At 48.1% G+C, this 22,991-nt stretch overlaps 1 protein-coding gene across 6 annotated transcripts; it reads left to right on the top strand.

The window, feature by feature from the left end:
- The first annotated feature begins 1,912 nt into the window (after positions 1-1,912).
- ZNF605 (zinc finger protein 605) lies at positions 1,913-21,880 on the top strand. 6 transcript variants are annotated; one of them, XM_082640264.1, is made up of 8 exons: positions 1,933-1,983; positions 6,032-6,131; positions 6,233-6,359; positions 7,883-7,945; positions 8,353-8,520; positions 12,900-13,020; positions 13,249-13,341; positions 16,788-21,880. In XM_082640264.1, exons 5-8 carry the CDS (start codon positions 8,506-8,508, stop codon positions 18,581-18,583), a joined length of 2,025 nt encoding a protein of 674 aa, XP_082496390.1. In that variant the 5' UTR covers positions 1,933-1,983; positions 6,032-6,131; positions 6,233-6,359; positions 7,883-7,945; positions 8,353-8,505; the 3' UTR covers positions 18,584-21,880. The 6 variants fall into 6 exon arrangements, with proteins under 6 accessions (XP_082496393.1, XP_082496390.1, XP_082496391.1 ...); XM_082640265.1 differs by lacking the exon at positions 1,933-1,983 and adding an exon at positions 2,020-2,179; XM_082640266.1 differs by lacking the exon at positions 1,933-1,983 and adding an exon at positions 4,350-5,109.
- Positions 21,881-22,991: the final 1,111 nt, after the last annotated feature.

A 22,991-nucleotide genomic window follows, 5' to 3' on the forward strand; every position in this document is an offset into this window, starting at 1 on the left:
ATGACAGCCTCTAGATCCATCCACGTCTCTACAAATGACCCAATTTCATTCCTTCTTATGGCTGAGTAATATTCCATTGTATATATGTACCACATCTTGATCCATTCGTCTGTCGATGGTCATTTAGGTTGCTTCCACGACCTGGCTATCGTAAATAGTGCTGCAGTGAACATTGGGGTGGGGTGCATGTGTCTTTTTGAATTATGGTTTTCTCTGGGTATATGCCCAGTAGTGGCATAGCTGGGTCATATGGTAATTAGATTTTCAGTTTTTTAAGGACCCTCCGTACTGTTCTCCACAGTGGCTGTATCAATTTACATTCCCACCAACAGTGCAAGAGGGTTCCCTTTTCTCCACACTCTCTCCAGCATTTGTTGTTTGTAGATTTTCTGATGATGCTCATTCTAACTGGTGTGAGGTGATACCTCATTGTAGTTTTGATTTGCACTTCTCTAATAATTAGTGATGTTGAGCAGCTTTTCATGTGCCTCTTGGCCATCTGTATGTCTTCTTTGGAGAAATGTCTATTTAGGTCTTCTGCCTACTTTTGGATTGGGTTGTTTGTTTTTTTAATATTGAGCTGCATGAGCTGTTTATGTATTTTGGAGATTAATCCTTTGTCCGTTGATTCGTCTGCAAATATTTTCTCCTATTCTGAGGGTTATCTTTTCGTCTTGTTTATAGTTTCCTTTGCTGTGCAAAAGCTTTTAAGTTTCATTAGGTCCCATTTGTTTATTTTTGTTTTTATTTCCATTACTCTAGAGGGTGGGTCAAAAAAGATCTTGCTGTGAATTGTGTCAAAGAGTGTTTTTTCTATATTTTCCTCTAAGAGTTTTATAGTGTCCAGTCTTACATTTAGGTCTCTAATCCATTTTGAGTTTTTTTTTTTTTTTTTTTTTTGCGGTACGCGGGCCTCTCACTGTTGTGGCCTCTCCCGCTGCGGAGCACAGGCTCCAGACACACAGGCCCAGCGGCCATGGCTCACGGGCCCAGCCGCTCCGCAGCACATGGGATCCTCCCGGACTGGGGGCACGAACCCACGTCCCCTGCATCAGCAGGCGGACTCCCAACCACTGCGCCACCAGGGAAACCCGAGTTTATTTTTGTGTATGGTGTTAGGGAGTGTTCTAATTTCATTCTTTAACATGTAGCTTCCAGTTTTCCCAGCACTGCTTATTGAAGAGACTGCCTTTTCTCCATTGTATATCCTTGCCTACTTTGTCCTAGATTAGTTGACTATAGGTGCGTGGGTTTATCTCTGGGCTTTCTATCCTCTTCCATTGATCTATATTTCTGTTTTTGTGCCAGTACCATACTGTCTTGATTCTTGTAGGCACACAGGCTCAGTAGTTGTGGTTCTCAAGAGCGCGAATTGAGCAAAATATTCTTTCACAGATATTTTAATTTGTTCTTTTTGGCTAATTTTCTTTTTTCATTACCAATTGTTTTTGCTGTTTCTTCTCACTTTTTGATAAAAGTCTCTAGTATGATTTTATATTTTATTTTAAAAATTGGATTTATCAAGTTTAGTTTTTTCTATTTTAATTCCTTTTATATTCCGCTTTTATTCCTTAATTTACTTCTCTTCCCATAATTACATTTTATTTCTCCCCAAATCCCTCATTTCATTTATTTTCATTCTTTTTGTTAGTACTGTTGGACTGGATAAAACGTACCTATACTACGACTTTGATTTTATAAATTACTTTACTCAAAAAAAAGTTACTTTGCTCTATGATCAAAACTGGAGCACATTGAGGGGTGGGGGGGAGCGCAGGCTACATCCCACTGTCTGAACCGGGAGCCCCAGGCAGCAGCAAAGAGGTTGGCACCAGGAAACCTCGCCCCTGTCCATCAGGGAGGCGCGCCGCGGAGCCCTCTGGGAAATGTAGTTCTAAAGCGAACGGGGCTCCGGGAAACGTAGTTCTGCGCGGACACTCCCGCGGCCCGGCCGTGTTTGCCTCGGCGCCGTGGGCCAAAGGGGTAAGGGTGTGGGGGGCGGGGACGGGACGGCGGGGCTGCGGGCTGGCGGTGGCCTCCGCGTCCGACCGGGGCCGCTGAGACCCCGGCGCGGACCGGCTCGGGGCTACGCCGGCGTGCGCACGAACCGGCTCCGGAGCCGGGTGCGGGGAAGGCGCGAGAGGACGGCCCCGTCGCGCAGGCGCCGATTCCGGTCCAGGTGGGGGTGCGCTGTGGGGGAGGGGCGTGGGGCGGCAGAGGGGAGGGGCCGCGGGGGCCGCGGGGTGGCCGGGCAGCTGGGAGGCGGGAGGGAGCGCGACGGTGGGGAAACGCCTGGGGGACAGGGGTCTGGAGGGGCGGGTGTGGGCGGCAGTGATGTGGGAAGCAGGAGGGAGATTTGGGGGGCAGGGTAGGGCCTTCCGTGGTGGTGGGAGACGAGGGGCTGTGCGGGGAGACGGTGGGGCTGATGAAGCTGGGGACACTTGGCGGGCGAGGTAGTGGAATGTCTGTGGAAATCAGTAATTCGGGGCCAGGGAGGGGTGAGCGGTTGTGAGGCCGGCGGAGGGAATTAAGTGGATGGTGGGCGCCTCTGGGAGGGGCCTTTGGGGGGACCTTAGCCTCGGGGGCTGGAGGCAGCAGGCCCTGGGAGTGAGGGAGCCCAGAGGCTCCCCTCGGGAGTGAGTGGAGGGCTGTGCGGGGCCGGCGTGTGCCCTGGGGATGTGGGTTCGGGTCTGTGTGCAGCAATAGCTAAGGCTCTAGCCATCCACGATTTGCGTGCCTTTGGCTTGGCGACTGGGCGCGAAGGGATGAACGACGAGGCTCTGTGGGCGCGTGGGGGGCACGTAGAGGGCCCCGAGTGCTTGCACTGAGGATTTCGTCGGCAGGAGGGGCCGCTGGTTGCTGCAGTGTTGGGCTGTACCTGAGCCGTGTGCTCCTGGGAAGATCCCCCCCTCTCTCGGGTTCCGGGAAGCAGCTGGCTGCAAAGAACCCCCTTCCCACATGATGCCCTTGTTTACCCGTGACAAGGCCATAGGTAAATATGACACAGCCCCTCTCATCTTTTGCCTCATCAGTGATTAGCTGAACTGTTTGTTCTCACTGATCAGAATGCTTAGAAACCAAACTTTGGTTCAGCTTCTCTCCTTCCCGCAGTTCCCTGAACTCTGGGCCGTAGGCTTGAGCAGCTTGCAGCCCGCCACTGCGCCCAGAACTGGCCGACCTCCGGTGAGATGTCCTCTCGTCGTCTGCTGTCTGGTCCCCCGCCCTTTGATCCAGCTTCCCCACACTCTGCAGAGATGCTGTGCCTCTTAGGGCCGCAGCGTCCTTCCTCTTCCAGCACCCCTCCCCCCCTCCAAGAATAAATCCTCGGAGTAAAACATTTCTTTGCTACGTCTGCGTTTGGTTTGACTTGACCTTTCGATGGTAGCTTTTTCGGTGGAGGGCAGTGACCGGGGCGGCCCGTGTTTGGGGATCTTGTGGCTGAAGCATCAGGTCGGAGGCTGCGTGTCAGTGGCAGGGGTCTGCACACAGGTTGACAGGCGGCCTGTTGGGGGCTGTGAGGGGGAAGTGGGGGGTGGTAATTGGCGCCATTGGAGGGGCCGGGGGTGTTTGTGCGGAGCTGGGGGCCCTCGCAGGGTGATGAGCTCTGGGGGCGTCTGAGTGGTGGGTGAGCATGGCGTGGACTGGAGAGTGGGTATCTGGAGGTGAGTGGCTGGCAGCCCCGTGTGATGAGGGCCTGGTTCAGGGGGCGGGTGGTGACGGGCTCTGTGAAGGTGAGTGGGTGGGCACCGCGAGAGGGAGGGGTTGGAGTTCTCTGGGGGTCCTTTGGGACTCAGCATTTGGGGTTCCACTGACTCAGTGTCTAGTCAGTGGATAGACCGTGGAGGTTATCGAGTGGGGTCTGGAGGAGCCAGTGATGGGGTTTCTTGGCCTTGGCATTGAGAAGCCTGTGGATGTCAGAGGGCTCTGGGGTCGTAATCAACCAGGTGGCCCGTAGGGAGGCCTGTGGCTGGTGCGCAGGGCTGAGTGACGGAGAGCCCGCCGTGACCGGGAGTCAGGGGTTCTGTGGGTGTCTGATCATGGGTTGGCTGTGGAGAGACTTTCGGGTTCATTGATTCACGCACTTCTGTGGATTGTTTTTGTCACTGGTGGTTGGTGATGGGGGGGCCTTGCTAGAGGAGCCGATGGGGACTCACAGTGTGTGTAATTGACGGCCCAGGCCCCCTTGGGGGCGTCGGGCACATGGGGTTTATGGAGTCCATGCTTGTGTGTCCTGGAGACTCGTGTGTCCAGTGGTCTGGGGGCTGGGGGTTCTCGGGGGGTCAGTCAGTGTGATTGAGGCGGTCTTTGGAACCGAATTTGAGGGCCTTTGCGTGTTGGTGATTGCGGGGCCTCTAAGGGTGGTGTTCTGGGGTTTGGGTGAGTCCTGCGTTGGCTCAGGCAAGACTCAACGTCATGACTTCTGCTCAGTAACCGCCTTGTCCTTTGTTCGTTGGCCCGTCTCACCCAGCGTGTACACGGCTGTGTTGGTCAGTGATGGCTCCTTTTACTTGAATATTTCCTTGTTTAACAGTGCTCAGAGACCCCACCGGCTAGGAGTCCTCCCCCTTGCTCCAGCCCTTTGTGTGGGATGCTCCTTGCCGGGCGTGGCTGGCCTGTGGCCTTCCAGGGCCAGCCCCTCCTCCTCAGAGCTCAGCTAAAAGTCATCTGCAAGGAGTGCCCTCCACCCACCCACTCCTCTGGCACATCTGAAGTTTCTTCTGAGCACTCTCACAGTCTGAAATTATTATACTTACTTGTGTGTCTGTTTCCCATCCTAGAGGGCAGGGACTTTCTGTCCTATATAGTGGTCTCTCCCACGTGCCCGGAACAGGGCCTGGTAGTAAGAGGCCTTCAGCAAATTGCTGCTTTCCTGGCCCGTAAATGAGACTGTGAGTGTGTGTCTAGGTCTGCATCAGTGTGTGAGTGGGACCCGACGTGGACGCGAGGGCACAGTGCAGGAGTATGTTGGGGTCCTGGGGGAGGAAGCAGGGTGACTGTTCGGGGTGTTAGTACAGTTGGCACGTCCCCTTTTCCAGAGGAGAAGCTATAGAAGGTCTCCTATGCATCAATCCAAAAGGGGTCCAGACAAGATAGAAGCTTCCAGGGCAGGTGGGCCTGTGTCTCAGGGGGCCTCGGGTTTGGAAAGCAGTGACTCTGGGCTCCCTTTTCACTGGGCCTCCTAGACCATCGGGACCTGCCCGTGCCCGGGAGCCCCAGGGAGCTCCCTGCGCGTCTCCGAAAGAGGCGCTTCTCCTTTGGGTGTCGCTCTCTGCTCTCCCAGGATGTTTTTCGTGACAGACCTGCTCCCATGCACCACACTCTTCGCTCTGGTCTCAGGAGAGTCCGGTTTCACTCGGGGAACCTGACCTTTGTGTGTGCCGCCCCCCACGCGTGGGCGGAACGCGTGCCGGCTCCGTTCCCGCTTGTAGAGTTCTTCCTGCCCTGGACACCCTCGCTCTGCCCTCTGCCGCTGTTTCAGGTCAAATTTCAAGATCCAGCCTGTCTGCTTAGATGGGCTGGTTCTTGAATCTCCACAGGATCCTCAGCCCCTGGGTAACATTGGGACCTGCCCTCCCTCCCTGGCCTGTGTCCCCCCCTCGATTCGCTACAGGACGAAGAGGGAAATGTTTAAGGCCCTCGAGAGACGGTGCCAGGAGCTGGTCCGTGGTCCGGCTGGCGTTGAGCAGCATTCCTGGGTTTCCTTTTCTCTTTCCCTTGCTGACCGAGGGTGTGGGGCTCCCGAGCGGGTAGTCTGATTCCAGCCCTCAGCCCAGCTCTAGGGGTGGGCAGGAAGGGCCTCAAAGGGGCCAGTGTTCTCTCCACTCTTGTTAGCTGCCCGGGAGGAAAACCTGGCAGTCTGCTAACACCAGGGCATAAGTTTCTTCCCTCGTTTGTGGAGGACGAGTCCACCCATCTCTCTCCGTTGCACTGGGACCCTGAGGATACCTCCCTCCTTTCCCCCCATTCTTTGTTAGAAAAAGGGGCTCCTGCTCTAGGTCTCCTGTAGCTATTATGTTCTCTCCTTGCTCAGCTTACTTTGCGGAAAGGTGCCCACTGGCCATCCACCATGTCGGTCTTCCTCTCAGCCTGTCAGCCTGTGGGGACCAAGCCGGGAGAACAAGGAGCCACAGGTGTGGACCGCAGCGCTAGACAGATCTCGGGTGGGAGGTGGAGTTTGTCCCTCGTGCCCCCAGGCTTACCGGCAACTGTATTTTTGGATATTTCCTTTCAGGTGTACCCTCATGAAGGAAGTCACATCCCTGTGTGACCCTGCTGTGAGCCCGTGGAGTCCTTGGCCCTGATCCAGTATCCGGCTGGTGTAAGTGACCTGGTTCATGAGCGGTGGAGACATTGAAAGTGTAAGTATTTGTGTGCATGAAGACATCGTGTTTTTTGTGATTGTGCTGATCTTAACCCTTGGTCCATCTGTTCTGATAATTCTGCCTCAGGTGATCTCTGTAATACAGTTTGCGATCTTTAAAAAGTTTTTAAAGTAGTGGTTGTACTCATTTATTTGGTTATTTGGCTCGTTGGGGAAATAATTTCAACCAGTCTCTGCCAATCCAGAAGACTTCTCCACAAAAGTAGAAAAGAAAGAATAGGTGGTGGTTGTTTTTTAATTTTTTTTAATTAAAAAAAATTTTTTTTGGCTGCACGCGTGGCATGCAGGTTCTTAGTTCCCTGACCAGGGATCGAACCCGTGCCCCCTGCAGTGAAAGCGTGGAGTCTTAACCGCTGGACCCCCAGGGAAGTCCCTTAGAACAGTTTTATTATTGAATAAAAATTGAACCAGAATTTGATGCCCACCTCAGGCAGTCTGCTAAAGACATTGCAAGAGACAGGAAGAGATCATGCCCTTTTCTGTAGCCGGGCATGTACAACCCGTTATACACACGGTCTCAAGTTAAGTGATCATTTGTCACATGTAGTCCATCCTGGTAGTGGGGGTGGCTACTGTGTTAGCTACTTGCCTAATACACTTGTCATACCTTTATGATGGGGGGGTGATTTTACAATTTGGAGCCGGGTGCCAAAGTCAGGCTGGTTAGGCTCCTGTCCTCCCAGAGACCCAGAGAGAGGGGTGTACCTTCCTGGATTATTTCAAGACGGCTCCCAGGTCCTTAAGAAAGGCATTCTTGAGTTGTTAAACTTAGTTTTAGGAAAGATTAACATACATCCCAAAGGGGCAGAGAAGGATTTTGTAATTACAGATTTTCTACAGTAAATACTCTTTGAATAAGGTTCTGGGGAGTCTTTTTCTTTTTAATTCGTATATGCCCTCACAGGCTCTGAGCTGTATCTCCCTAGAGGTGTTATCTGCTTTCCTACTCTGATAATTGCATTAGGGAAGGGCTGAGGCCAGGCCTTTGAAGTAAAGGGAAGGGAAGGGGCCCCAGGGCCAGCAGTGTGGACCTTAGAGCCACTGGATAGCCCCGTACCCACCACTTGTCTGAGCAGCTCCTCCGATCAGGGATCAGAGACCCTTAGGAAGAAGCAGGTGTGGAGCAGTTTCCTTGGGGTCCATGGGGCAGTGGGAGACAAGTAAGTGCCTGAAGGCAGCTGGGCCCTTGCCGTTTCTGTGATTCCTAAACTCAGCAGGGATTTTGAGCCGCCTTCTACCGTGGCCTAGGCTGTTCTGCTGATTTCCGAGGGAAGGGAAGGCAGTATTTGCACCAATGTGAGCTGAGAAAGAAAGAACGGAAAAGATTTCCTTAGGCCTCTCTTCTCGCTGCATCTGCTCTGGGCTGTAGTGCGGCCGGCTCAGCCGGAAACCCACACCTGAGCGTCAGCTTCACCGTGGCCTCCGTCTCCCCCGGGGTCTCTCCTCTCCTCTTGACCATTTCTTTTAGTTCCTCTGATCTCTGCTTTCCTTTTGCTCCAGGGCTGATTTTGGAGTAGAGAGCCAGTACCCCAGGCCATTGCCCGTTCCCTGTCCTGCCTAGAAGTGAGTCGCATTTTATTCTGTAGTACCTGTGCCAGTGGCTTCATCTAAGTGCCCCCGGGGAAAGGTGCTGCAGGGTGGGTGAGCCAAGACTGTCTTTCCAGACTTTGCTGCCGTCTCTGCAGAGTGCTTTGAGGTGGTGGGGCTCCCCTGGGGTCTTCGGTTGAACCGGCGAGGCAGGTGGCTCCTATCGGGCAGCCGCAGGTGGGAGCCAGGCTGCAGAGCCCAGTGTGCGGTGCAGGCCTGGCCTGGCTGCGGTCGGCTCGACTGACACATGCCAGTAACTCACTTTCTATCCTGTTTCTTAGTGCTAGCACATAGCCTGTCTGAGTTCCCAGCTATAGAGAACCAAGATTGAGGTCCCCAAGTGAATTGCATCATCTAAAATAAAATTCCCACTGCACCTCCAGGCCATGGCCCTCAGGAGCACGAAAACTCATGTGAAATAAGAAAGAAGAGGCCTCAGGACTTGGGGTGCATTCTCAGTCCACAGACCTTTGACCAGAGGCCTTTTTCCAGAGCATCAGGACAGAGCAGAGCAGATTTCCCAGGAACGGGGGAGAATGATCAAGTCACAGGTGAGTTATTTGTCCTCTAGCAGTTTTATCTGTGGGTGTGATGAGGCTCACAGGCATCTCTACAACTAACAAGAAGGATCTAAATACATTTAAATTGTAACCGGAGAAAATATAACCTTGGGAAGGAAGATGTCAAAAGAAGTACAAGGTGGATCACAGAATCATACAAAAGTCTTGAAGTTGGGGCACAGACATAAGAGAAGTAAGGCCCTGCACTGTTGGAGTTGAGCCACAAGCTTCCTCACACGTTCCCAGAAGCCGCCACAGAAAGAGAAACAGGAAGAGTTGCATGGTTTCCTCTGTCAAAAAGCAGACCATTTGCTCGGTGGGAGCAAACATCTCCTGATGGTTTCCCGTAAAGAAAGCGTTTTACTAGCTGTTGATGTAGATGAGGTGGCAGATGGCATCCTGTAACGGATGAACGTATTTCTGAGGCTGTTCCTTGCAGGTCCTCGGTGGGCGCGGGTGTAAAGAGCACAGCAGTGGGCAGCAGGCCGGTGTCCACGTCCCACCTGAGCTCTGGGTTTAGGGAAGAAACCTGAATCATCTGGCACAACTGATTGCTACAAAACCTTCAAATGGCCCCATATATATTCTCTCAGTTGGAATTTCGATACATTTTAGGTAGAACTGTTTTTGCTTCTGCTGGCAAAAGCTGCACAGGAGGGTATCTGCCTTCAGTTCCTTTTCCTGACCTTTTTTTTTTTTGATGTATAGTTGATTTACAATGTGGTGTTAGTTTCTGCTGTACAGCAAAGTGGTTCAGTTATATATAAAAATATATATACATTGTTTTTCATATTCTTTTCCATTACGGTTTATCCCAGGAGATTAGATATAGTTCCCTGTGCTCTACAGTAGGGCCTTGTTGTTTCTCCAGTCTATATATAATAGTTTGCATCTGCTAGTCCCAACCTCCTAATTCATCCCTCCCCCCACTGCCCCGACATTATTGACTCAAGAAACGACTGCGGTGTCCCTTCACTTTTCTTCTCTTTTTGTTTTTTTAAATTAATTAATTTTTTGGCTGCATTGGGTCTTCGTTGCTGCACGCGGGCTTTCTCTAGTTGCAGCGAGCGGGGGCTACTCTTCGTTGCGGTGCGCGGGCTTCTCATTGCAGTGGCTTCTCTTGTTGCAGAGCATGGGCTCTAGGCACGCAGGCTTCAGTAGTTGTGGCACACGGGCTCAGTAGTTGCGGCTCGTGGGCTCTAGAGCACAGGCTCAGTAGTTGTGGTGCAAGGGCTTAGCTGCTCCGTGGCATGTGGGATCTTCCCAGACCAGGGCTCAAACCCGTGTCCCCTGCATTGGCAGGCGGATTCTTAGCCACTGTGCCACCAGGGGAGTCCCTCCCTTCACCTTTCGAAACAACTCCCATCCACCTAGCTGACCTCCTCCCTCTTTTCCTTCCTCTGTTCCTTTCTTTTAAACATCCTGTTGTTTAAAGCAGTGCACAGCACTGTAGCTTTTCCCCTTCGCTGCTGTGTTCTGTGCCAGGAGCTCCGCAGAGCTGAGAGGGCCGAGCTGCCAGGTGTCAGAGCAGCTGGTGACGGCAGCAGCCAGGGTGACAGTAGCCGAGGGTGATGGCGTGAGTGAGAGCCGGAGGCCGCAGAAGGCACCGACGCCCCGTTACCTTTTCCTGAGGCGTGAACAGCGCCCTGGCCACGTGTCAGGTGTGTCAGCACAGGTGTTCGCTGCCCAGGGAGCCCCGAACAAAAGGCTCCGGCAGATTTATGGACTTGGGGGCCAGGAGGAGGGGAAGGGGAGGAGGGAGTGGAGAGCACCGGGCACTGGGTCAGAGGCGGACGGTGTCCTCAGGCCCCCCCTCCCACAGGGGGTCTTAGAGAGGCACCTGAGAAAGGCTTCTGCCAAAGGCCTCAGGCAGAGATGCAGGGCACACGAGATCCTCACCGGCCCCTCGGAGGCCATGGCACGCAGGCTGCGCCCCAGGTCTGGGGGCAGGGGTGGGGGCAGTGTCCCCCAGGAGGCCTGCGGGGTAGCCCTTTGGGCCTGCCTGTGTTTGGACCTGAAGGTTCACACTTAGGTTTTTAACCAGGAGCCAGACTCCTCAGCCCATCCGCTTGATTTTTCAGGACCTGAGTGAGAAACAGGCAACCCCATCATGAACCTGAACAGGTCAGACCTAGAGGGGCCAAGACAGGAACCAGGGAGTTCATCCGGGGCAGCCTCCCAGCCTGCATGTGGTCTCAGCCGTTTCCCAATCAGGAAGGCATGTGTCAGCACATCAGGAGGCTTCTCAAGTGGCCGTGTGAACAATTGTGACCTGGCACAAGGCAGTGGTTCGCATAGCACAGCTCTGGCAGCAGGCGGAGGCTGGCCTGAACACCCGCCAGGGCTGAGACTGCGGGGTCACGCGGCTGGGTGTGCACACCAGGAACGCAGTCCCAGAGCCTCCAGGCAGCACATGCTTTCATCAGGCAGTTAGGCTAACAGGGCCCCCGCGTGGCTTTCCGTTGCCCAGTCTGAATAATTTACGTCAGTCCTTGGTTTTCGAGGGGCTGCCTGGGGCGCTGAGTTCCAGGCCATTTTGTTTGTCCAGGCCCGGCCACCTCATGGGGTGCAGACGGCATCGGGGCCGTTGCGTGGGAAGCACAGGGGCTGAGGCGCCCTGTGCTGCTGGGCGGCAGCCCCATCGAGCAGGAAGGTGTCAGTCTACACCCAGAGTGGTCACGGGTGCGGAGAGAAGCACAAGGAGTCATTTTCTTTTGTTTCTTGTTTTTTTTCCAGGAGGAAGGAAAGCTTTCAGGAGCAGGTCTAAAACACAAAGGTCGTTAATGTCTTTCTCCCTCCCCTGTGCCTCCCCTGGTGCTGGGCTTTATTTTCTTTTCTCTCTGGTCATCATCAGTGTGTCCCATTTAATAATCAAAACTTTAAAAGAAATCATCTCCGTTTTCATCCAGACCCTTTGTCTGGAAAGACACTTTGTCCCTATACAGAGGAACAGATATTTTTACATAATTTAACCAGAGAGATAGAGCGTGTTTAAGAATTGGTTAGCAGAAACTCCTGAGTTTTTAAAAGATTTGAAAGTGGGTGTACAGGATCTGGCAGTCACTGAGTCTTCAGGACGGGGTCGTAGGGGTGGAGGTTCCCGCGGGGTCTCCCACAGAGCATGACGGGTCAGTGACTGTGAGAGGAGGGCTGTGACTGGGGGCAGCCTGGCTGGGCCCTGGCACCGTGCGAAGGGCCGCTCCCTTCTGAGCTCTGTGCTCCAGGCTGGGGTCGCCATGAGCCTTCCTGTCAGCCCCTTAAGCCTGTCCTCAAACTGTCCATTAAAACGCTCACTCGGCCCCTCTGCAAATACGGGGCTATTATCAGATGCAGTGAATTCGAACAGGAAGTAAATGTGGTCAGGTAGGGCCTGGAGAGTGTGACCCGTGCCTGGGGAGCCCATGAGGATGGCCAGACCAGACCCCAAGAAAGTGTCAGCGTCCAGTGAAACCCTCTGGTTGGGACCAGAGGACCAGTGAGGTCCACGTATTGAGAGCATCCTGGCCCGCTGGCACGGGAGCCTATCCCTGGGCAGTGTTTTGGGTCTTGTCCAGCGTCTGGAAGGCAGGACAGCTCTCCGCGCTGTTTGGGCACCTTCTGATGACACTGCAGCACACGTACGTGGGCCCTCCTGGGACAGTCTCGGTCTCTGTGGTGTCTTGTCCTTTGCCCAGATACCAGTGGCACCTTCTTTGAGAAACACTGCTTATTTAAAGACAGCCTATTCCAACTTCTTATTCTATGGGTAGATGGGTGGATAGGTGAATGAATTCATAATGATGAATATTTTAATAACATTTTTGCTTTCCTCTCAGAGTATAATGCACGACTAGGATATTATATTACTTATCCGTTGCTATGTAACAAATTACCCCAAACCTCAGTGGCTGAAAACACAAACATGTATCTCAGTTTCTGTGAGTTATGAGTCTGACAGCTGCTCACCCATTTGGTTCTGGTGGAGGGTCTCACACGACCCTGTCATCAGGATGTTGAGAAGGGCTATGGTCATCTCACGGGGCGGTAGGGAGGTGACCCCCTCCAAGCTCACTCATGTGGGTGTTGGCAGGCCTCGGGTCTTTGCCACGTGGGCTTGTGCACAGGGCTGCCTCGCTATTTGGCCCAGGGAGAGCAGGAGAGGAAGTCACATTCTCTTACACCTGATCCAGCACTTCTACCCTGTTCCATTCGGTGGAAGTGAGTCAGTAAGTCCAGCCCATGGTCAGGATGGTGGGGATTAAACGAAAGCATGAATCCCAGGAGTTGGAGATCATGGGGCCAACTCGGAGGCCACCTGTCACTGTAGAGAAGAAAGCCTGTATGCAACAAAGAGAAGGACTTCCGATTTAACAGGGATTATGCTTTTTTAGATATCATTTGAGGATGTGGCTGTGGACTTCACGTTGGAGGAGTGGCAGCTGCTTAATCCTACTCAGAAGACCTTGTACAGGGATGTGATGTTGGAGAACTATAGCAATCTAGTTTTCTTGGGTAAGAACATTCTTGTGTGACACAGGGTGCACCCAGCAACTGTGGGACCCCTAAGATATTACGGATTTCAGGTTTAAGTTTCAGATGTCAAAAAGATTTTTTGATTGCTACACCCAGTTGAAAGGTTTTTATGTGCTTGTTTTGTTTTTTAGCCTCTGTAGTGAAATCTTTATATTTAAGAGTCCCTCAGCCCAAGCAGTTGGGACTCTCTGTGTTTCCAATTGACAGGTTATCAAATGATCAAACCTGAGGCGATTTTCAAACTGGAGCAAGAAGAGCCGTGGATATTAGGTGAAGAAATCCTAAGTCAGAACTTTCCAGGTGAGAAATAATCAGGTATATGGCAGATAGTGAAAGTTAGGTCTCGGGTTTTGATGACAGGTTGGTACTTTTGAAATGTTATCTGTAAAACCGTGTTTCAAGTTCCTCCATCCTTGGAGTTGACTCAGGACTAGTGACACAAGTCCTTCCTGACTTTTCATGTGCTCTCCGTCCTGGTCTCCATGTCAGGATGCGTCCCCTTTGGCGGAGCTGGTGATGAAGTGTGCCCTGTCTTCGTACCCGGCAGCACAGTCATTTAGGACCTGCCTTCTTGGATACGCCCCTTCTGCTAGCTTCCCCAGTCCCACCTGTACAGGTGGGCTTCCTTCCTCCTCTTTAAGAATTCATAGTTTTTTCCTGTTTGAGGTGACACTGATTACCTTTGAGTTTCCTTTATTATTTTTCTTTTCTCTCCTTAATTGGTCAGATTTCTATTTCAAACCCACATAGAGTAGAAGGTGAGTCCATGGATACAGGAGAAAAGTCTAACGCCCTAAGCACTCTTCCGGCCTCCCTGCAGATAAGAACTTCAGGGTCAGCGTCCAGGGCTTCTTTCTGGTGCCTCTGGTATTCAGCTTATACAGCTTCTCATTTATCCCTTCAAATAGTCTGCTGGGTTTAAGACCTGCTCTGTGATACTTTGACGCCCTTTGTGTTGGAGACCCTCGCAGTGTGGCAGCACCTCATCTCTGCAGTTTCCCCTGTGCCCAGAGGTCCTGGTTCACGCCACTCAAAGTAGTTCTTTCCTCGTGTCTTTCACGTTTGTTTCTCTGCATGTGGGCCTTTGGTTGTCCTACACTTTCCCATTTAGACACCCTCCCCTTCTTCACTTCAAGCTCTTTTTCCACCTCCAGGGAGTGTTCCCTGACTCCCAGCCTTTTCTGAAATCTCTACCCACTGAGCAGTATTGTAGGAACCCGGGTGTGATCACACATTATCTGTAATTCCTTAACCAATTAGGTCTTAAGGTTTTTTCCCACATAGAAAGATGGTGAGTAACTTACTCTTCTCTGTTCTCTATGGAGTTTATGCTGTGTAATTACTAAATACTTCATTAATTGGTTGTCGTGAGGCCAGGTATGGCAGGAGCTTTCTTATTTATCAAATATTTCTTTAGTACGAAGGTTTTCGTCTAAGTAAGTGTATCAGCTTACCTTAGAAAATATTTCAAATTACAGATGTCTAGGCACCATTCACACGAATTATTAGGACTGGATGTGTATAGTTTGGAAAAGCTGTCAAGATAGACTTTATGTTCCCCCATTAATTTAGAACCACTGCTATTTTTGTGGAATGAGAGGAGTTGAGATAAAATATGAGTCATGAAATAACCTTGCAGGACCAGAGAATTTTAATTTAGAAGAAAATATAAAACTAATTCAGTGTTTGAACATGAAGCATTTTTGTCAAAATGCAAAATTAATTGTCAAGATTAACTATATAGAAAGGAATTGCTTTAGAAGTTTAATGACAAGTGAAGAGTATTTATCCTACATGTATTGAGGGCTGGTTATGCGCTATGTAGCGGGGGTACCTCAGTGAAAAACACAAACCTGTTCCCTGCCCTCAGGGTTTACATTCTAGTGCGAGAGACAGAAGCAAGGTGATTACCTATTTGATACATGCTATGAAGGGAATAAACAGGGTGTTTGTTAGTGTGGCCTTAAAATGGTGTGAGCCAGGAATGCTGGAAGCTGGGCAGGGAGAGCACATGCAAAGGGCCTGCAGCAGGAAAAGGCCTTTGGGGTCTGGGACGGGGAGGAGCCCAGTGTTGCGAGAGGGAGTGGGGGCTGGAAGGAGCCGGCACACAGCGGTGCAGAAGCCGTGATAAACGTCTGGGTTTATCAAAGGTTTCTAAGCAAAGGGTTAAAAGGCCTGAGTACATTTTCTAAATATTACATGTTGCTGTGTGGAGACTAGAGTTGGGAGGGAGCAAGCCTAGAAGTGGGAATATCAATTGAAAATAGGGTGAAAGGAAGGCAGAAAGGACAAGAGTGTAATGGAAACAGAGACAGGGAAGCACACGTGTACCCGCACCTGTGATGGCACCAGTGAAACCCGGTCCATGTGTTTGCCAAAGTGACAAGACTTTTTTAAAATTTCTTAAAGATTTTTTGGTACAGTTTAACTTCAATATTGTTTTATATCATTTAACTTATTAATTTGGATATATATCTTAATCTTATTTCCTGATTTGATTTGAATTAAAATTTGTAATTTTTCTTTACTCTAACATTTCCTGAAACAATTTTTTGTAAACTATCCAGGTGGATCTCACACTTCTGTGTCTACAGACGACTTTGTTTTTAACCCCCTAACTTATCTCTCTAGTCTTTAAAATACCCACGAATAGCATTATCATCCACACTCACTGAAGCTCGGATCGTTGAATCCTTTGTTCTCCTCCGTTTCGGGCTCTAGTTGGTTCTTCCTCTGAAATTCTGGTATGTCTGAGAGTTAGATGTGGCTTTTTTTCCCCCCAAGAAAAAATTATCCTGCAGAAAAGGACTGATAGCCTTACATCTGAGATCTTGCCATATCTTTCATCTTGGGAGTATTACCTCACAATTCCTAGTAAAGAATATCATGAACTAAACAAACCTTTAAAATACCATTTTAAAATACTCAATAAATGGTCATATTGTGGAGATCACAAATAATTGTACTTACAGGGTAAAAAAAAATCTATCCTAATGATATGCAAAGAATACTTGTGGTTTAGAATAATTTCCATCATATACAGATGCAATATATAGATGATCAATTCAAATAAAATGTCAAAAACCTAAATACAAGTGTTGATGCTGAGCTCTGGAGAACTCTTGGATAATTCCAAAAGTAACTCTCATGATGGTAAAATTACTGATATCAGTGATTCGGGTGAGGACCTTGAATGAGAATTTTTTTTTAATGTACCAGTAGTACAGCAAACTAACGTACCTCATCTTTCCAACATGAAGTTGATATCCTGCATTTGCTGTGCATCATATTCAGTGTTTCTTCCTGCCTGATGTTCAGCACTGTGTACTAATCTTGTTCTTCTGTGTACTGTGATTCTCAGCCTTCTCTGATGGGGGTACTTACCTGCCTTCCTCCCTGATTTCTGCTACTCACAGCATCTGAGCACACAGTAGATGATCAGTAGGTTATTGTGGAATGAGTGCATTAACCACCCCCAGAAATTGCTTGTCTCTTTTACCTCATCATGATCACTTGCGTATATTTCATCTTTCCTTATTTGAAAGTTGTGTTTATAAACATTTGTAATTTCAAAATCTATTTTCATTTCTATTAAAATGTTCAATGCCTAATAAGTAGACATTGTATTTGGGAGAATTTTTTTTTTTTTGATGGACTGGGATCTTAGGCTCCATTTCAGAAGACTTATTCAATAAGCATAATCATTGGGGAAATTTACACAGTATGGTTCATTTTTTCCTTTTTAGAAGAAGTCTGGCTAGATAATAATCTCAAAATGTGGCACCAGGATAATCAAGACAAGCTTAAAAGTATGGAGAGAGGCCATGAATATGACGTCTTTGGGAAAATGTTTCATTCAGGCATTAACTTTGATCATTTAGGAATGAGATCCCATAAATGTGGCACAGGTGAAAAAAGTTTGAAACATCCTTTTGATTTTCTTATTCCAAAAAGTAACTGTGAAAGAAAAAAACTTGATGAGCTTAATAAGAAATTACTATTCTGTATCAAGCCTGACAAAACCCGTGGTGGAATAAAATACTCTGATTGCAGTAAATGTAGAAAAGTCAGCAGTAAAGAGCCAGGGCTCATTACAAACCAAATAGCACATACAGGAGTCTGTTTATGCATGGAATGTGGTAAGGTTTTTAACAAAAAGTCACAGCTCATTATACATCAGAGAACTCATACAGGAGAGAAGCCCTACGGATGCCGTGACTGTGGGAAAGCCTTCTCCCAGAAGTCATTACTCACAATTCATCAAAGGACTCATTCAGGAGAAAAGCCATACGGGTGTGGTGAATGTCAAAAAGCTTTCAGCAGGAAGTCACTGCTCGTTTTACATCAGAGAACTCATACAGGAGAGAAGCCCTATGGCTGCAGTGACTGTGGGAAGTCCTTTAGCAGGAAGTCACAGCTTCAAAGGCATCAGAGAACCCACACAGTAGAGAAGCCCTATGGCTGCAACGACTGTGGGAAGGCCTTCTCCCAGAAAATAAGGCTCATTACACATCAGAGGACACACACAGGGGAGAAGCCCTACAAATGTAGTGATTGCGGAAAAGCCTTCTTTTGGAAGTCACAGCTTATTACTCATCAGAGGGTTCATACAGGGAAGAAACCATATGCATGTAGTGAGTGTAAAAAAGCCTTCAGCAGGAACTCGCTCCTCATTAGGCATCAGAGGATCCACACAGGAGAGAAGCCCTATGAATGCAGTGCATGTGGTGAAGCCTTCATCAGGAAACCACAACTTGTCAAACATCGAATGACTCACACAGGAGAGAAGAACTATCAGTGCAGGGACTGTGAAGAAGCCTTCTTTAAGAAGTCAGAACTAATTAGACATCAGAAAGCTCATTTAGGAGAAAAACCCTATGGATGTGTTGAATGTGGAAAAACCTTCTTTGGGAAGTCACAGCTCCTGACACATCAGAGAACTCACACCGGAGAGAAACCTTACGAATGCGGTGCCTGTGGGAAAGCCTTCACCCAAAAGTCCAGCCTGGTATCTCATCAGAGGACACACACAGGGGAGAAACCCTACGAGTGCAGCGAGTGTGGGAAAGCCTTCAGTGAGAAGTCAAGCCTCATTCACCATCAGAGAACCCACACTGGAGAGAAACCCTTCGAATGCAGTGAGTGTAGAAAAGCTTTTGCCTGGAAGCCACAGCTTCTTAGGCATCAGAGAATTCATACAGGGGAGAAACCCTATGAATGCAGTGAGTGTGGGAAGGCATTTGTTCAGAAAGTACAGCTCATTAAGCATCAGAGAAATCATACAGGAGAGAAGACCTATGGATGCAGTGATTGTACAAAAGCTTTCTTTGAGAAGGCGCAGCTCATTATACATCAGAGGATTCATACAGGAGAGAGACCCTATAAATGTGGGGAATGTGGGAAATCTTTCACTAGAAAGTCGCACCTTATGAGGCATCAAAGGATCCATACAGGAGATAAATGCTATAGATGCAGTGAATGTGGGACAGCCTTCCACAGGAAGGCACAGCTCCTGATACATCAGAGAAGTCATATGCTGTAGACACGGGGTGAGTGCGGTGAGTATGGGGAGTCTGCCATCAGGTGTCAGGCCCCTCACACTCCAAGGACATGTACAGGAGAGACACCCTGTCACTGCAGTGACTGTCTCACCATACAGAATTCAGAAAGAGAACTTTTTTTAAGTAGGCAATATAGGAAAGCCTTCTCCCAGAAAACAAAACTTATTACATATTGATGGCTCCTCAGTGTGGAAGTCTTATCAGTATTGTGATAAGTACAGACCTTTCAGTCAAAAGTGACAGCCTGTTAAATATTTAGAAGACCTAAACAGGAGAAAAACTCAATTGTTATAACAAGTAAGTGAAAGATTTCACCGGGAAAGGGTAACTCAAGAGTACACTAGAGAATACATACACAAAGGAAATACTGAGTATTATATATCAGAGATCTCATGCAGAGGAGTAGTTCTAATAACTTGAAGAATTTGATAAGCATGATCCTATTAAAATAATTCTAAAAGGAAGATGTGTACATTATATATAAATTATTATAAGAAAATAGGCATTTTAAAGTGGTAGCTGTGTTTTATGTGTGAAGACTTCTGCTTTCTGCTATGGTGCTATAGGAAGAACCAGATAAACTCTCCTGCCTTAAGCAGCTAGAAACCGTACCATTTATGAAATAGTGGTTTTTAGACATATGTCAAACACAGGTTTCTGATCCCTGGCAGGAGGTGGACATGGTGAGGAGAGCCCCACGACTGCCCAGCCTAGGCCCTGGGGGCAGTGTCCAGGCTGCAGGTCAGGGAGGGGAATGAACGTGGTCCTGCTGGACTGAAGAGAGTTGCCGAGTTGGCGCCTGGGGAGCCCTGGTAGCTAGAATTTGCAGGGAAAAGTGCTGGATAGGAAGGAGCTTCCCAGAGATGGCCGGCAGAAATCCGCAGTGAGTCCCCCCTTGAGTCTTTGGGCTTTAGTGCTGATTCACACATGTGTGGAAGGAAGCTGAGACCAGGAGAGCAGCACTGGAGAGCAGTGAGCTGAGCGAGCCCTGGAGCTCAGCGCAGGTGGGGACAGTTCACGTTCCCACCAGCCACACGAAAGCACATGAGCGTCAAGAGAGTTCCCAGAACAATATTGTCTTGGTGGGGAGGGTAACTAAACCTAGATTAAAAGCTACTCTACCCACAGTGACTGACGTCAAAACACTTACCTGGCATGCCAAGGGGCAGGAACATATGACTTGTAACCAGGAGGAAAATCAGGCAGTAGAAAGAGAAAAGACTGAAGTGATTGGAATTAGTAGACAAGGATGTTCAAATAGCTATTGTAAGTATAAAGTAGAGGAAAACATGCATTTGACGACACATGAGTGGAAGATACATTTTTAAAAGCTCAAATGGAACTTCTCAGGATGAAAACAACATCTGTAAATTAAAAAAAACTGGATGGAATTAAGAACATATTAGACATAGAAGGAGGAAAACAATGAATTTGAACAGTAAGTATAAAAATTATCCAGGTGAATGATACACACAGAGAGAAAAAGACGGGGGGGAAAGGAGAACAGGGAATTAGTTACTGTGGCATAACATACATGGAATGGGAGGTCCAGAAAGAGGAGGGAGAAAAGGGATTTGGATAAACAATGGCTGAAAAATATCCACATGTGATGAAAAGTGTAACTCCACATGTTCAATAAGCTCAAAGGACCCAACACGTAAGAAACATAAAGATGCCAATGGACATCATCGTCAAATTGATGAAAACCAGTGTTAAGGAGAACGATTGTAAAATGCCTGAAGAAAAAGACACAACACGTTCACAGAACAAAGAATAACAACATACTTCTGGTCAGAAACTATGCAAACTAGAAGACAGCACAGTGACATCATTAAATTATGAAAGATAAAAAAGAAACCCCTGCAACCTGGAGTTTGGTTGCCTGTCAAAATCATCTTCCAAAAGTGAAAGCAAAAAAGACTTCAAAGAAACAAAATCAGAGAGAGTTCCTGCCATAAGGAAACACTGAAGGAAATTTGGGGACAGCAAGAAAAGAACATTCTGGAAATGGTGAATGTGTGGGTGAATATGAAAGATTTTTTTTCTCATTTAAAAATGTTTCAAAAAGTTAATGGACTGCTTAAAACCAAAGTAATGACAACATACTTGGGGTTATGATCTATTTAGAAGTAAAGTGTATGACTACGATAGCACTTAAGTGTGAATCTTTAAAAATAGTTGAATAGACCGTGTTGTCTGAGACAGGGGCTCGGGATGACTTGTGTTTGTAGCAACTGCACGATGGAAGCTGTCTGTGTTATGGATCTGTGCACGTCTCCACACCCATTCTCCTTTTTCTGCTCTGCATGCCCAGAGGAAGTGCACGACTGCTTCCTAGGGTTTCTGCTCAGGTTCACACAGGGAGGCATGTGTCAGCCCTCCTCCCTCCTGCTGGTCTACAGACACCCAGATGGCTGCAGCTCCCTGCTCGTCAGATGTAAGGGTGTTAACTGCTTCTGGGGGCTTCACCATCCCTCCTGGTTGGTTTTCTTAATTGTGAACACAAATCTGTAAATAGTCCCTTTATTAAATGTTCCTGAGTTAATAATTTGAGTGTAACATTTGTTTTCTGTGATGTGTTAAATGATGAACATTTGACCAAATTTTGTGTATCAGTTCCTGGTCCACGGGGCATAGACTGACATCTGTCAAGATTTCTCACACTCTGGGCTTCCCTGGTGGTGCAGTGGTTGAGAGTCCGCCTGCCGATGCAGGGGACACGGGTTCGTGCCCCGGTCCGGGAAGATCCCACATGCTGCGGAGCGGCTAGACCCGTGAGCCATGGCCGCTGAGCCCGCACGTCCGGAGCCTGTGCTCCGCAACGGGAGAGGCCACAGCAGTGAGAGGCCCGCGTATCGCAAAAAAAAAAAAAAAAAAAAAAAAAAAAAAAAAGATTTTTCACACTCAACATCAGTGTTTTCTCTTTGTGTTTTAATAATTCAGTAGAAATTATAACAGTTTTTTGTGTTTTTTGTTCTGTTTTGCTGCAAACATAAATGGCTCTGGAGATCATTACCATCTGCTCCATATGCCGGTGGCCTTGCAGTTATTACTAGACTTTCTTCACTGATAGAAACCGAAATGTTTATGAGGTCTTTATGCTGCCTCTGGGTTAGCTGAACACCTTGCAAGAAAGCGTTGTTATTTATGTTAAATGTGTACAGACAAGAAAAAGGTAGCCCATTACTGAGTGAAGAAAGAAAGGAATGATGTACTGTACTTCGTGTGCTCTCAGTTTACAAACTTGTGCTGCGCAATTAAAATACTCTTATTCAGTAGTCTGCTGTTTTTATTATAATTCACGTAGTTTGTCACCCGTAGACAAGATTTCCCATCTCAGGAGTCAGAATCACCCCAGAGAAGCTCTTCAAAGGCTCCACGCCAGTTCCCATCACAAACACCATGCCAAATTGAATATCAGCTTTTCTAAGATTAAAACAGAGGTGCTTCAGGTATAACCTCATGAAGCCTAATAAATTAGGTGGAAGTAGACTGTTAGAGAGGCCTGGTGTGGAGCACACTCCCCTGTCATTTATCAGACATCCCCTCTCACCCAGTCTTTCTCTCCTGCTGACAGGCAAACCTCATTTGAAGGGAAATAATTGCCATCAGGCTACACAGCGGTATTTTCTCTAACAGTTGGATTTGCATTTCAATCTGCATTTTGAAGAAGCTCTTTCTGCAGGTTTTCCATTTCATATAACCCCAGGAGGTACTGTTCACAATGCAGATTGTGTTAATAAACTTGTGTATCACTCTGGTCCTGTCTTTATGGAAATAGCTAGTGAATGAAATAAATCTTTTGAGGTTTGGGCATAATTGGAAAAGAGCATTGTGACAGTTACCTGTAATGGTTTTTCTGTATTCTGTTATGATGTAAAGTGGTTTCCACCATCGGAATTCTCCCCTGGCCCCTTATTTGCCACATGGTGAAGGGAAAAGCCATCCTCACTCTGATTATCTTAGAAAATTTCATTTACCTCCTGATGTCTGTCTGCAACTTAGAAGCAGGCAATGTAACGTGTCATGATCAGCTCAAAAGAATGAAATCTAACTAAGTTAAAGTAAAGCTTTTCTTCCACACAGCACAGTTCCCTCCCAACACCACACACCCCATCACCACATCAACTGACCTTAGTAGTGGATTTGTTCTGGGGCCAAATCTGCAGATTTAGTGATACCATGTATTCTGTATTTTCTTTGTGGGCTCTTTACAACTTGTTTCACAGTTATTACACAATTCATCTGGGTAGTCTTGACATCTTGTCATTGAGACTCTTACTTTCAGAATGCTAAGATGAAATAAACCAGGAACACCAAATTTATTTAATACCTAAATACCTAAATCATTTTATTTAGGTATTTAACGATACCTAAGTCATTATATTT

Source organism: Mesoplodon mirus (genome assembly GCF_964341445.2).
Source record: "Mesoplodon mirus genome assembly, chromosome: 13".
NCBI lineage: Eukaryota > Metazoa > Chordata > Mammalia > Artiodactyla > Ziphiidae > Mesoplodon > Mesoplodon mirus.

Coding starts and splice junctions, on each gene's coding strand:
- ZNF605 (XM_082640267.1), top strand. Junction 13,021..13,248: donor TAGCAATCTAGTTTTCTTGG/GTAAGAACATTC, acceptor TCCAATTGACAG/GTTATCAAATGATCAAACCT. Junction 13,342..16,787: donor CCTAAGTCAGAACTTTCCAG/GTGAGAAATAAT, acceptor TTTCCTTTTTAG/AAGAAGTCTGGCTAGATAAT.